The sequence below is a fragment of the Phyllobates terribilis genome, unplaced genomic scaffold, assembly GCF_046119375.1.
Source record: "Phyllobates terribilis strain yellow unplaced genomic scaffold, ASM4611937v1 Scaffold_2__4_contigs__length_985480577, whole genome shotgun sequence".
Taxonomy (NCBI): domain Eukaryota; kingdom Metazoa; phylum Chordata; class Amphibia; order Anura; family Dendrobatidae; genus Phyllobates; species Phyllobates terribilis.
In genome coordinates, this window is record NW_027362762.1 from 820,098,733 (window position 1) to 820,114,409 (window position 15,677).

At 43.9% G+C, this 15,677-nt stretch overlaps 1 protein-coding gene across 2 annotated transcripts; it reads right to left on the bottom strand.

Moving 5' to 3' along the window:
- Positions 1-264: 264 nt before the first annotated feature.
- OVCA2 (OVCA2 serine hydrolase domain containing) lies at positions 265-12,461 on the bottom strand. Of its 2 annotated transcripts, none has more exons than XM_073670757.1 (2): positions 12,240-12,461; positions 265-863 (listed from the first exon to the last, which is right to left on the bottom strand). In XM_073670757.1, exons 1-2 carry the CDS (start codon positions 12,415-12,417, stop codon positions 376-378), a joined length of 666 nt encoding a protein of 221 aa, XP_073526858.1. In that variant the 5' UTR covers positions 12,418-12,461; the 3' UTR covers positions 265-375. The 2 variants fall into 2 exon arrangements, with proteins under 2 accessions (XP_073526858.1, XP_073526857.1); XM_073670756.1 differs by having other exon boundaries at positions 265-866.
- Between the last annotated feature and the right edge of the window lie 3,216 nt (positions 12,462-15,677).

The following is a 15,677-nucleotide window of genomic DNA, read 5'->3' on the forward strand; positions in this document are numbered from 1 at the left end:
TAGAGCGGAGCATTACATCTACAAGTAAAGCCGTCCGTATGATAGATGTGATAACATTTGAAACATGGACATCCCTGTATGTGAAATTCGGGATCCTGGGGCCACATGGAAGGATGTGGAACAACGCTAACAAACAAGTTAAAAACATAAGATAGAACATAATGACTTCTACAGGGCCAGTTAGATGATTTCAAGGCCTATATTGTATGATAAAAGCCACTCGCAGCACTGAACAAGTTAATAACCTTGCTCCATACAACATGATACGGGAACTGGTATATTTTTATTCGGCAATTTTTTTGTTCCATGACTTCACCACAATGTCAAATCCGAAAAATCACTTATGGAACTATATTGAATTATTCATAATGATTCCTATTTTCGAAAAGAGTCCAAGAAGGGAAAGTAGACTTTCTTCTGAGCTGCGCACACTGGGATGTAATGTCCTCCTGGATGTGTGTGCAGAAGTGGGTTTACAAAATGGGCGGCTAGTTCTTGGCTCATCTCCCCCGGGATAACCTGATCAGTGTCCCCATAAACATGAAGGGATGGGACAGTGATGGCTTCTGAGTAGAAATGAGCGTGTTCAGTCGCACGGCTTTTGAAACCACCAACCAGAATTGCAAAGTTAAACTGGAAGCGGGGATCTCCTTGTTGCTTCAATGCACAAAGCATGGCCACGAATGCGGCTCCTTGGCTAAAACCTAAGATGCCATCAAAGGGTCCAAGTTCTGAAAAAGCCTTTGCCACAGTGTCCAGGGATTCCTCTAATCCTGCACAGGAATTGGTCTCATCCATGGCATGAAAACTACTCTTCTCAGGGTCTGAGAACCACCAGCCTCTGGGGTCTTCTCTTTGTCCTTCTTCTTTAGGGTCACCATGCAAAAAAAAGGTAAACTGTGTTACAATGTAGATTGAACACATAATAGTCATGTTTACTAGCTTCTTGTTCCTAACATATCCCATCACTAAAGATATGTTCCCACGATGAGTATTTGGTGCGTTTGTCGCTGAGAATTTTCACTGTGCAAAAACTGCAACGTTTTAACAGCAGGGCTGTGGAGTCGGAGTCCATTTTGGTGGAGTCGGAATCAGAGTTGGTATAAAATGGACCGACTCCAACTCCTAAAATATGTAATTGGGTACAGTAGTTCAATGCAGTTTGTGGGGAATATTTTTTTCATAACAATTTGGTAAAGTTATGAAATGTCCTATAAATGTCTGTCCTATTCCTGAGCTAAGGGTCTAGACTTTTAGCGGAGATGAATCTGTGCTACAGTAAATTTATCACTTAAACATGAGCCATGTATGAGGGTGTCGGAGTCGTGGAGTCGGTGTCATGGAAATTGAGGAGTCGGAGGTTTGGCTTACCGACTCCATAGCCCGGTTTTACAGTTCCAGCAATGTGGATGGGATTTATAGAAATCTCCTGTCCACTGTGATTTTTGTTAAAGCATTGTAAACTAACCTGCTGTGCGTGTTTCAAATCCATAACATGTCAATTTCTTTTGCGGGTACGCTGAGTTTTATTTGCAGATATTCCCCATAGAGTTAAATCCAAAGGTAGAAAAACACGTGTTTTTAGTGTGTGTCTGCTGAAGAAATGCACTAAAATTGCATGTAAACCACAAGGTTTGTCAAAGCCAAATACCAGGAAGTATCAAAAACAAAGCAGCAATTTTTTTTTTTTTTTTTTAAAACATGACCTACCAAAAAGACAAAAACTGCAGCTTCAAAAATGCAATAAAAACGCTTTGTAAAAAAACGCACTTAAAATAGCAATGAAAAACAGCAAGTAATCTAAATTACTTAATAAAAGCAGGAAATCTGCAACACCAAAAACTCACCAAATACTCAATGTGGGCTGAAAATCCAATATCTTTATTGTAAATTCATTAAACTATAGAAGGTACAGAAGACTTTTTCTGATGAGTTTTGAGTCGATCCGACTCGCAATTTGTTAAGAGTCAGATCAACTCGAAACGTGTCAGTAAAATTCTTCTGTACCTTATAGTTTGATAGATTTACAATAATGATTGTTGGATTTTAAACCATTGTGAGCTGGACTTCAAACCATTATTGGACTTTATCCAAGTATGTCGGGAGCCTTCACCAGCTTTGTCCGCGCACCGGCACTTCATCACCCGCAGGATGGATCAACATATGCACATCAAGCAGAGGTGAGCTGTATCTAACAATACTATTCATTTACGGTACATGTTTCTATGGTTACTGAAGAATAATTATAAGCATTTCGTAAGTTTTTATGATTTTTTGACAATTACATAAAGTTTATGTAAAGACTCAATATTCAGTGTTGACCCTTATTTTTCATAACTTTGAAGGGGGCATTTATAAGAGAAAATATCTTTGCAGCAAGAGCAGGTATTGGACTGCAGAAAATTTTGGGGGGAAAAGTTATTTTCTCTGCTGTTTGGGACATCTGGAAGAACGATTACCCAGAGAAGAAAAGGTGAGAACTACCATGAGCCCTGTATTGAGCCAACCGTAAAGCATCCTGAGACCATTTGTGTGTGGGCTTTTTATCCAAGGCAGTGGGCTCACTCACAGTTTCGTCTAAGAACACTGCCATGAAAAAAAAAACATCCCCCAAGAGCAACTTCTCCCAACGATCCAAGAGCATTTTGTTGATGAACAATGTTTTTCCTGCCTGATGAAGACCATGACACAAGGCAAAAGGGAAAACTAAGTGGCTTGGTGAAGAAAACATTGAAATGGCCAGGGAACTCCACAGATCCCAGTCCCAAAGAGAACCTGTGGTCAATCCTCAAACAGTTGGTGAACAAACAAAAACACAGAAATTGTAATAAACTCCAAGCACTGATAAGACAAGATTTGGAGGTCATCAGTTAGGATTTTGCCCAGAAGCTGATATCTAGCAGTCTTGAAAAAAAGGGACACTATAAATATTGAGCATAAAAACTTATGAAAAGCTTATAATTGTACGTCCGTAATCATAAAAACATCAGACTAAAAAAATCTAAAAACACTAAGGCCATTAATTTTGTGAAAACCCAAATTTGTGTTCATCTTAAAACTTTTGGGCATGACTGTAAATGGATATTAGAGCAAATACAGGTATGTAAGTACCGTGTACCACAAAGTTATACATACCCCAGAGGCAACCAATGCAAGTGCAATGGTCCAAAGATACAAAGGAAAACCAAAGAGCTTCTACCTGTATAGCTTTTAAGAAAGAATAACATACAGAATAAATTTAACATGATAGGCACCCTTTATGCAATGAGGGGTTAACAAAAGTTAGACCTTCTTGTTGCTTGGTATGGCAGATGTGGTGTGAACCAGTAACAGGAGGAGGCCCTGGGTCTCTCATAAGATATAAACTATGTTATAGTATACCCTAATCAGGGCTGGCGTCAGCACCCAGGCAAGTGCCAGGACCTTGAGCAGGCAGGAGGGCCCACTCACCGTTGGACACCCTGGCACGCTATGAGACCCGTGAGCGGTGCGGTGTCAGCGCCCGCTCCCCCGCTTGCTCAGGGCTCTGGCACAATACTTACCTCTCCCCATGCCTCTGCCGCAGCTCCAGTCTCTTCCGTGGCTGCTGCACTGTGACGTCTCAGGTCAGAGGTGCGGTGATGTCTTTACACCGCGCTCTCTCCTGAGCGGTCACAGGCAGCGCAGAGCAGGAAGACGCCAGCGCGGGGTTCAGAGCAGCGTCAGCAGGTGAGAAGGGGAGTATTTGTGTTATGATCTGCTACAGAGACTAAGGAAAGGCAGGAGATCTGTCCCTACAATAGAACTAAACTAGATCCCTACGATGTAACGGGGAACCTGATCCTGCGATCAGACCCGCTAAAGTCCTCAGCTAGTCTGAACGCAGACCTATAGATGTGGGGGAGGGATCCCTACAAGATCTAGGGACTGGGACAAGTTGGACACCTCCTAGCAGAAATAGTAGCAGTCAAAGACAAACACACAACAAAAAGCATAGAGGTCCGAAGACCTAGCAAAACTAACAGAGAACGGCAATAGAGCAACAAGCTAGCTCAACAGTAGTAAATACAAATGAAGTCCAGCGGAGCCGGATTAAATAGGCAAAATGGTCATGTGACCAGCAAACTAAAAAAAACCTAACAGGAGAGTTGTAACAGTACCCACTCTTCTAAGAGGATCCTCCGGATCCCCTAGGCCCAGGCTTACCAGGAAACCTCCTGTGAAACGCTCGGACAAGTCTGGGGGCAGAAACATCATCCGCCCTCACCCATGAGTTATCCTCAGGTCCGAAACCCTTCCAAGCGACGAGATACTGCAAACTCCCTCTATACCGTCTAGAATTTAGGATGCGGGAAATTTCATATTCCCCGTCCTCCACCACCGGAGGAACAGTGGCAGAGGCGTCACCATCTGACACATCAGCTTTTTTCAATAGAGAAACATGAAACACCAGATTAATCCTCCAGGACGTAGGAACCTCCAGCCTAACAGCAGATTGGTTAACTATCTGAAGTACCTTAAAGGGCCCTACGAACTTGGGACCCAATTTTTTAGAAGGAATCCTCAATCGCAGATTCTTAGAGGACAACCAAACCATGTCACCAACAGCAAACAAAACCTCTTGCCGTTTCCTATCAAAGTACCTCTTAGACTTTTTGTTAGCCTCCTGAAGATTACCACGCACATCCGTCCAAACTCTCTCCAAATCACCGGAAAAACTCTCCTCCTCAGGCACAGCCGAAACCAATTTGGAGAATGACCCAAAAGACGGATGTCTCCCAGAACAACAAAAAAAAGGCGAACACCCAGCAGAAGAGGATGTATGGTTGTTAAGAGCAAATTCAGCAAGTGGCAGAAACTCAGACCACCCCTCTTGATTGTCTGCCACAAAACAACGCAAGAACTGCTCAACATCCTGGTTCTTCCTTTCTGTCTGGCCATTAGACTCAGGATGATATCCGGATGAAAACGACAAATGAACTCCCAAACTGTCACAAAAGGCACGCCAAAAACGAGCCACGAACTGAGGTCCCCTATCAGAAACAATGTCAGTAGGAACACCATGTAGTCTGACAATTTCCTTGACAAAGGCCTTGGCGAGTGTCTTAGCGCAAGGTAGTTTGATGAAGGGAACCAAGTGACACATCTTGCTAAAACGGTCCACGACCACCCAGATGACCGTGAAACCTTCAGAGGGAGGAAGGTCAGTAATAAAGTCCATAGCCAGATGTGTCCAAGGTGCACTAGAAACCTCCAGAGGGCAAAGCAACCCCGCAGCAGGAGCATGCGAAGACTTGGATCTAGCACACACAGTACATTGGCGCACCCACTTAATGACTTCCTTCTGCCATCCAGGCCACCAAAAACTGCGACCCACAAGTCTCTTGGTCTCAGAAATTCCTGGATGACCTGCCAACCGAGACTCATGACACTCAACAAACAAATCTCTCCTAAAGGTCCTAGGCACAAACAACCTCCCATGGGGAGTGTTAGATGGGGCATTCTCCTGTGCTTTAAGAATCTCATCCTCCAAAACGGAGTCCAAAGCAGCAATCACAACACCTTCTTGTAAAATGGTCTCCTCTTCCTCCTCAACACCGACCATGGGAGAAAAGCTGCGAGACAAAGCATCCGCTTTAACATTCTTGGTACCCAGGATGTAAGTAACGGAAAAATTAAACCGCGAGAAAAAAAGTGCCCACCTAGCCTGACGGGCATTCAAGTGCTTGGCAGCATCAAGATAGATCAGATTTTTATGATCAGTGAAAACCTGAACGGGAAATTCAGCACCTTCCAAGAGATGACGCCAGTGTTCAAATGCGAGTTTAATCGCCAGCAATTCCCGATTACCAATATCGTAATTAAGTTCAGTCTCGGAAAATTTTTTTGAAAAAAAGGCACAGTGATGTACTCCATCCTTGTTTTCCTGAGACAACACCGCACCAACCCCCACCGAAGAAGCATCAACCTCAACCAAAAACGGCTTAGTCACATCAGGCTGCATAAGGATGGGAGCAGAGGTGAACCTCTCCTTTAAAAACACAAAAGCTTCAATGGCCTCAGAAGTCCACTGAACCGCATTAGCACCTTTCCTGGTGAGATCGGTCAGCGGTTTGACAATAATAGAAAAAATTTTTATGAATTTTCTGTAATAATTGGCGAAACCCAAAAACCTCTGTATCGATTTCAAACCAATAGGCCTAGGCCATTCCTGCACAGCTTGAACTTTAACCGGGTCCATCTCAAAACCTTCACTGGAGATAATGTAGCCCAAAAAACTAATTCTCTGTACAGCGAACTCACATTTCTCCAGCTTAGCAAAAAGCAAATTGTCCATTAATAACTGTAATACCTCACGTACGCTCCGCCAATGAGACTCCAGATCCGGCGAATAAATCAAAATGTCATCCAAATACACCACCACATCTTTGCCGATTAAAGGTCTAAGGATATCATTAATAAGATTCTGAAAAAATGCTGGAGCATTGGTGAGACCAAAAGGCATAACCAGATTCTCAAAATGACCCACAGGAGTGTTAAAAGCAATCTTCCATTCATCACCCTCCTTCATGCGCAATAAATTGTATGCCCCCCGGAGATCAATTTTAGAGAACCACTTGGCCCCCACTAACTGGTTAAATAAATCGGGAATCAATGGCAGTGGGTAAGGATTGCGTACAGTAATTTTATTAATCTCACGAAAGTCCAGACAAGGACGTAAACCGCCATCTTTTTTTTTTACAAAAAAAAAAAACCAACAGCCACAGGAGACTTGGAAGGCCTAATGTGACCAGCGGCCAAGCTTGTCTGTATGTATTCCTCCAAAGCCTTTCTCTCAGGAATAGTAAGATTAAATAAACGACTTTTAGGAAGAGTCGCTCCAGGGACAAATTCAATGGTACAATCATAGTCTCTATGGGGAGGCAAAACCTGCGACTCCTCCTCAGAAAAAACTCTCCAAAAATCCTGAATAGGTAGAGGCAATTCCCCTCTATCCACAGCAGCAATACGTCCGTTACAACACTTGTCATAACACTTAGGGCTCCAGGACTTAATTTCATTGGTAGACCAATCCAGTACAGGATTGTGCAATTTTAACCAGGGTAACCCCAATATTACTGGAGAAGGCAAATTATCCAATACCACCAAATCCAACTTTTCTTGGTGAATACCATTAATAGTGAGGGGAAATTCACAGACCTTGTGAGTAACACTCTTCAAGGGAGAGCCATCGACAGAAACCACAGCAATAGGGGATGACAAAGTTTTAGGTTCTAATCTAAGTTTTTCCAAGAATCCCCCATCAATCACATTCAGAGTAGATCCACAATCCACAAATACCCGAAATTCAATTAATTCATCCTGAGCAGCAGTAGTGGCAGATAGGAATACCCCCTTAGAATTTAAACAGGCAATACGAGCATGACTGACCATTTTTTTTTCTTTCTTACGAAGCACACAGCTCTTAATAAAATGACCAGAGCTTCCGCAATAAAAACACAAGCCTTCAGAAAGTCGGCTGTCTTTTTCCTGAGAGCGGGGTGCCATCGCCCCAATTTCCATCGGCTCTCCATTGTCAGCACAGAACCTCTCAGGACTCGAAGCTGACATAGCAGAGGATTTGCTCTCATTAACCCTTGCACGCAGTCTCCTGTCCACCCCTATAGCTAATTGCATTGCCTCCTGCAAGTTTCCAGGTGTGGGATAAGCAATCAGTAAATCCTTAACCCTTTCACCTAGCCCTGCCAGAAACAAGCTTTTCAAAGCTGAATTGTTCCACCCTACCTGGGCAGACCACTGACGGAAGTGAGAACAATATTTTTCCACATTACCTGATCCCTGCCTCAAACGTCTTAATTCAGACTCAGCAGATGAGACACAATCAGGATCATCGTACAACAAACCCAAAGCAGAAAAAAACTATCCACTGAACTAAAGCACGGATCACTAGGTTGGAGAAAGCCCATCCCTGAGGATCTTTGCGCAAAAGTGACATTATAAACCCTATGCGCTGTGATTCATCACCAGAGGATCCGGGTCTCAAACGAAAATATAATAGACAAGCATTTTTAAAAGAAAAAAAATCTTGTTGTTCGCCAAAAAATAGATCAGGCAGACGTACCTTTGGTTCCACAAAATGCGCTCCAGAACAGCTACTCACGTGTTGTTGGAGCTTGGTCACCTCCAGAGAGAGTCCCTGCAAGCGTTGAGCCAAATCTTGCACAGAGATCATGATGGAAAACTGGTGGTCTTTCCCAAGAGAAAATCCTTTCCTTTTTATTTTTTTTTTTTTTTATGGCTGGACTTACTGTTATGATCTGCTACAGAGACTAAGGAAAGGCAGGAGATCTGTCTCTACAATAGAACTAAACTAGATCTCTACGATGTAACGGGGAACCTGATCCTGCGATCAGACCCGCTAAAGTCCTCGGCTAGTCTGAACGCAGACCTATAGATGTGGGGGAGGGATCCCTACAAGATCTAGGGACTGGGACAAGTTGGACACCTCCTAGCAGAAATAGTAGCAGTCAAAGACAAACACACAACAAAAAGCATAGAGGTCTGAAGACCTAGCAAAACTAACAGAGAACGGCAATAGAGCAACAAGCTAGCTCAACAGTAGTAAATACAAATGAAGTCCAGCAAAGCCAGGAGGGTGGAGCCGGATTAAATAGGCAAAATGGTCATGTGACCAGCAAACTAAAAAAAACCTAACAGGAGAGTTGTAACAATTAGATTTTTTTTTTTTATATGTATGGAGGCATGGGACATTATATGGTGGGGTGAGATCAAGTGACATCCTGCATGGGGCATTATATGGGGGGGGGAGGGGAGGTGACATCCTGCATGGTGTATTATATGGGGGGGGGAGAGGTGACATCCTGCATGGGGCATTATATGGGGGGGTGACATCCTGCATGGGGCATTATATGGTGGGGGGGGACAAGTGACATCCTGCATGGGGCATTATATAGGGGGGGGGAGTGACATCCTGCATGGGGCATTATATAGGGGGGGGAGGTGACATCCTGCATGGGGCATTATATGGGGGGAGGAGGTGACATCCTGCATGGGGCATTGTATGTGGGGGGGAGGTGACATCCTGCATGGGGCATTATATGGGGGGGAAGGTGACATCCTGCATGGGGCATTATATGGGGGGGAGAGGTGACATCATGCATTGGGCATTATAAGGGGGGGTGACATCCTGCATGGGACATTATGTGAGGGCCAGTATTCTGTATGGAGCGTTATAAGGGGGCCAGTATCCTGTATGGAGAGTTATAAGGGGGGCAGTATCCTGTATGGAGCGTTATATGGGGACCAGTATCCTGTATGGAGCGGTATATGGGGAGCAGTATCCTGTATGGAGAGGTATATGGGGACCAGTATCCTGTATGGAGCGGTATATGGGGACCAGTATCCTGTATGGAGCGGTATATGGGGACCAGTATCCTGTATGGAGCAATATACACTGTGTTCCAAATTATTATGCAAATATTTTCTTAGATTTTCCCAAATTACCTATATGAATTGCAGTCATTGTAATGTTCCAGTCAAATAACTATTAGAGTACAATTGAAAGTTTTTTGTACAAACTGCCTATAACAGTATATTTTTAAAAAAATAAAAAACTCAAACTGCACTCAAAATGCATGTTCCAAATTATTATGCACAGCAGAGTTTTCAACCTTTTCCTTTTAATAAAGAACAAAAAATGGTCATTTTTGAAATTATAAGCATTAGCAGGTTATTACAAACTGAAATCAAACAGTTTTCAACTCAAAACTTTATTCTAGGTGATGTTACATTTGCACATAGGACCGCTTGTTCGAAAGGAGCTTCTGAACTCTCTCGTCCATTGAATTTGTCAGGTTTATAATTTCAAAAATGACCATTTTTTTGTTCTTTATTAAAAGGAAAAGGTTGAAAACTCTGCTGTGCATAATAATTTGGAACATGCATTTTGAGTGCAGTTTGAGTTTTTTATTTTTTTAAAAATATACTGTTATCATAGGCAATTTGTACAAAAACCTTTCAATTGTACTCTAATAGTTATTTGACTGGAAAATTACAATGACTGCAATTCATATAGGTAATTTGGGAAAATCTGAGAAAATATTATTTGCATAATAATTTGGAACACAGTGTATAGGGCCCATAATACTGTATGGAGGACTATGTGGTGCCCATAATACTGTATGGAGGACTATACTGTCCGGTCTGCACTGTGCGTTGAGAGAATTCACCTGTTTCTGAGCTATTGTAGAATTTAGAATAGATATCGCTCAAGTAATGTAAGTAGTAAGTGAAATCTTTGTACTATATATATTATATATATATATATATATATATATATATATATATTTCTCTGCGGTATCTGTGCATCATGAATCGTGGTTATGTGTTAAAGGGGCCCACTGAGACTCTTTCGCCTAGGACCCACAAAAACCTGGAGCTGGCGCTGACCCCAATAAAGAATACTGATATTCTTTATTCCACTGTATGTAGACTCTAGAAATGTTTAAAATATAAAAAAATCCTTTTTTCTTGACGTTGCTTCCTAATATCACTGGCCTCACCATGCAAATAAAGCCACAGGAAACAAGGCCCGAATGCTATTCTAACTAGATGTAACTGAGGAGGGAGCGTGAAAGATTACATAAACAACTTTCATCCTAATCCCTACACTTAATCCTCAAGTCTGAAAATCAGAATATATCTCCATCGGCTCTGATGATTTTTATGTGATGAAATAAAATGGATTTTATATATGACTATTTCAACACCAATTAAGAAAAGTGCAACAACCCCACCGTGAATTATCATATCAATACAGAACATAGCTTTATTTTCCTTAAAGTGAATCTGTCACCCCCTAGGACGCTTTTACCTATTAATATGAGCATACAGGTAATAGAATGGTTAAAAAAAATCTGCGGTCATGATGTGCAGAAATCGTCTTTTATTCGTGTATGATAGATAATTTCTTCCAGGCTCCGGGGCGTACGGTGCCTTGGAGAAATCTCCGCCTCCAGTCTTCATTTGCATACCATCCCCCTCCCACCAGCATCACAGGGCCCTGTGACATGTATTGGTGGCCCCGGAACCGTGATCTAGGGGGGCCTGGCTGCAGATAAGGGAACTGTGATCTGGGGAAGCCTGGCTGCAGATAAGGGGATCGTGATCTGGGGGAGCCTGGCTGCAGATAAGGGAACTGTGATCTGGGGGAGCCTGGCTGCAGATAAGGGAACTGTGATCTGGGGGAGCCTGGCTGCAGATAAGGGAACTGTGATCTGGGGGAGACTGGCTGCAGATAAGGGAACTGTGATCTGGGGGAGACTGGCTGCAGATAAGGGAACTGTGATCTGGGGGAGACTGGCTGCAGATAAGGGAACTGTGATCTGGGGGAGACTGGCTGCAGATAAGGGAACCGTGATCTGGGGGAGCCTGGCTGCAGATAAGGGAACCGTGATCTGGGGGAGACTGGCTGCAGATAAGGGAACCGTGATCTGGGGGAGCCTGGCTGCAGATAAGGGGATCGTGATCTGGGGGAGCCTGGCTGCAGATAAGGGGACGTTGATCTGGGGAGGCCTGGCTGCAGATAAGGGGACGTTGATCTGGGGGGGCCTGGCTGCAGATAAGGGGACGTTGATCTGGGGGGGCCTGGCTGCAGATAAGGGGACGTTGATCTGGGGGGGCCTGGCTGCAGATAAGGGGACGTTGATCTGGGGGGGCCTGGCTGCAGATAAGGGGACGTTGATCTGGGGGGGCCTGGCTGCAGATAAGGGGACGTTGATCTGGGGGGGCCTGGCTGCAGATAAGGGGACGTTGATCTGGGGGGGCCTGGATGCAGATAAGGGGATGTTGATCTGGGGGGGCCTGGAGATAAGGGGACAGTGCGGACACTACAGGTCCCATACTGAACTGTGCACGAATGAGACTCCATGTACACAGTGCAGAGCAGAGACACCAGGCTGCAGGTTAAGAGCCTTAGCGCCTCCGCACTGTCATCTCGTGATCACTTCCGGATACTTTACATTACTCGCCAGCAGGTGGCAGCATAGAGCCAAGACGTGCAATGAATCAAGTAGAGCCAGCACACGTCACTGCCAAGTAATCATCTCATCTGACGTCACTGATTACGATGCACAGCGTAGATAGGCATGGAGGAGGCAAGTGACGTCTCACAGTCAGCAGTGCAGGCAGCATGTCTGCAGCATCAGTCTCTGACGTCAGGACGCGGTCACGTGTCTCACCCGACTCTGGGATCGTTAGTGGGGCGCTGATCAGGACGAGTTCCGCGCGTTTTTTCAGGTTTTTCCTCAGAGTCCCCGTCCTCTCCCGGAAGCTGTGCTCATTCTGCCAGTAACCGTGCAGTGCCAGCACTCGCAGAACCTGTGTGCAGGCAGCAGGGCTGACTGTGGGCGCCGCCATCTTCCTACACCCGCAGTGCCGGAAGTGAAGCCGGAGCGCGCTGATTGGCCAGCTAGAGCGGGTCAGAGCCTGCCCCAGGTACAGGTGGGAGTAGTAGGCTTAGCCAGTGTGTGTGTGTGTGATATCAGTGTACAGTCAGCTGTAACCGAGCATGTCATAGGCAAGAGCCAGAATGTACATTTTCCCTAGATGTGCCAGTACTCAGTGCTTAGTAATAGGGGAAACTCAGGGGTTCTCTATTAACATTCAGCACATCATTTGCAGCTTTTATGGAGATCTTTCCCCTGGATGATTGATAGCACTATGTAAAGCGCCCTCCATGCTCCTAGTGCACGCCCCCTTTAAAGAGGTTCTTCATTTACATAACAGGGCTGATTAGATTGTAATCACACTGAGCTCTGATTCTCTCAGATGAGGGGAAGATGGGAAAAAAAAATTCTCCATTGTGTCAGTGTTAGAAAATCGGACTGCAGTCAGATGACATCAGAGTGCAGTCTGATGTTTCCCACGGACTCATTGACTTGCATGGCCGAGTGCGATCTGACTATCGGATCAATTTCAAGCATGCTGCAATTTTACCCACAGACCGCCTCTGTACAAGGAAAAATAAATCAGATATGTGCACGGCCCCATAGACATAACATAACATTAACCCGAATGCGATCCAGTGTTTTGTCAGATCATACTTAGACTGACAATCAGGGGCGTACATAGCAGAAGCTCTAATTTGCGTCACTGCCATGCGCTCTCAGACGCTGATGTGAGCTGCTGGCATATTCACTCTTCTTCACGCCGAGACTATGGGTGTGGAGAAGAGTGAATATGCATTCCTTTAGTAGCGGGCACTGTCAGGAGGAGCCGCGGCTCAGTGCTCCTCCATGCCCGCTGCTAAGGGAGAATGAATATTCATTCTTCTCCACGTCCATGGGAGTGGAGAAGAGGGAGTATTCATTTCCCTTTAGCAGCGGGCACACGTGGTAGCTGCAGCAACAGCTACTGTGTGAGCACCGCTCCTTTGCCGCCGCCGCAACCCTCCCCCCACCACTATCCACCAATGGAATTTCTATATACTCAAGTATATACTCCAGGGCTGTGGAGTCGGAGTCAGAGTCGGAATAAAATGGACCAACTCCAACTCCTAAAATATATAATAAATTGGGTGCAGTAGTTCAATGCAGTTTGTGGGGAATATTTTTTCATAAGAATTTGGGAAAGTTATGAAATGTCCTATAAATGTCTGTCCTATTCTTGATCTAAGGGTCTAGACTTTTAGCTGAGATGAATCTGTGCTACAGTAAATTTATCACTTAAACATGAGCCGTGTATGAGGGAGTCGGTGTCATGGAAATTGAGGAGTCGGAGGTTTAGCTTACCGACTCCACAGCCCTGATATACTAGGGTATAAGCCGAGGGGGGCTTTACTCGGCTTATAATCGAGTATATAGGGTAAATACAATACTCCCCTGTCCTCCTCTTTCCCTGCTGCTTCAGGGCCCCCCCGACTCATTGGCCCCAGTCGCGTGACCTGCCACCATTGGCGGTACGCCACTGCCGACAATACAGTCATCTGTATGAGCCCTTAGAAGAAGTCATCATTGTGAGACTGGCGGGGTCTGACTTACAGCCTGATACTACATGACTGATCAGCCAGATACTGCAGCCTGAGTGAGACATGCATTGAGCCGACCCTTTCACTGCCAGTATCTGTACTCCAGAGGAGGATATTCTGATATTGATGCACTGAAAGCTAGCAAACATTGTGTAGAAAAGCAGGGCTTTGGAACCCACATGCAATTTTTTAGTGCAATGAAGACAAATCCTCCCAATAAAGTGATTTGCAAAGTTTCATAACTTTAAATGCTGGACAAAATTATATAAAAAAATATATACTCTTTAAGATAGTTGTTTTTTTTTTACACATATAAAAATACACAATACATAATGGACACCCGCTGAGAACCAATACACGTGTGTGCCCAAATTATATACAATTGCCCATATATATCATATAAGACAGTATAATTAAATACTAAACCATATAAATTCATTAACATCAGTACTAAGACTTCAGTCCAGAGCCTCTCACCTAGCCAAATCAGTTCTCATACTTTGCACTAACAAGGGCCAACAGCCCGAAACACCATGTCTGCAAATTGAGATTCTGATTTGGCTTTTATCCTAAGTCATATTGCACGACTCGTTAAAGGGTTGATTGTGACTTGTAGGATTGCTACTTCCAATAGGTGGCGTTATAGAGTACAAGTCCTCTTTTTCTCTGAAGAGGCAATTTGCATATTAAAATCAGTATACATGGTTGAGACAGACATCAAGGGACCACAAACATAATGTGTTAGAACTAGTGTAATTATAAAAAATTAAGTGTGGAAATAAAATGAATAAGAGTGACTAAGTCACATGAGGACACACTGCTGAATTTGTAGTGTGAAAGCGCAACCAGTATGAGAAAGAGGGGGAGGGGAAGAGGGGAGAGAGGGAAGAAAAAGGGGGAAAAGACAGACCAGGGAGAGAAACGGGGGAAAAAGGAGGAGGGATTAAGAAGGAGGAGATGACAAAGACCTAATAAAAATAATAAAATAATATTATGTGTCTCCTATAGGACTAACGGTATAATTAAATCCGATTACCATTCAATAATAATCACATCGTATGTACATAATATCATTTCGGTACAAACAGATGATAGAATATACTAAAATTTAGGGGGGGGGGGGGAGAAAGACAAGGGAAAGAGAACCAGAGAAAAAGAGACAAAATCCTCCTTTCTACAGCTTGTATGTATATGAAGACGATGGGACCCAGGATCCGGTAAATTCATCAAAAAGCCACATTAGAGATTACTAGAAAATAAACGAATAATTAAAAATAGTTTAAAAACATACACACCTAAAAACAATTACGAGTTCAAGGACTGGATTGGTTCACAGGAACGGGACATAACATATTTTCATTGAGCCCTAAAGGACAAACAGTCTTAAGTGTCCAGATCCATCTCATTTCTAATTGGGCTAAGGATTTACTAATCTTACCACCCCTGATGTTCGGTGGAATAATATCAATACCAATTGCTTTTAGTAGGGAAGCATCACACCCATGTAACAATTTGAAATGCCTAGGTAGTGTTTTCAAAAGAGTTAGATCATTGATTTCCTTCGCTGCCGTAATACCCAAGACATGCTCACGTATCCGAACTTTCAGTTGACGTGTCGTTAGCCCCACATAGGTCAATGAACATGGACAAG

Excerpts from the sequence above, each read along its gene's own strand:
- OVCA2 (XM_073670756.1), bottom strand. The coding sequence starts at position 12,417 with ATGGCGGCGCCCACAGTCAGCCCTGCTGCCTGCACACAGGTTCTGCGA. Across the intron at positions 867-12,239 it reads ACTAACGATCCCAGAGTCGG|AAGAAGGACAAAGAGAAGAC; the intron begins GTGAGACACGTG and ends GTGACCCTAAAG.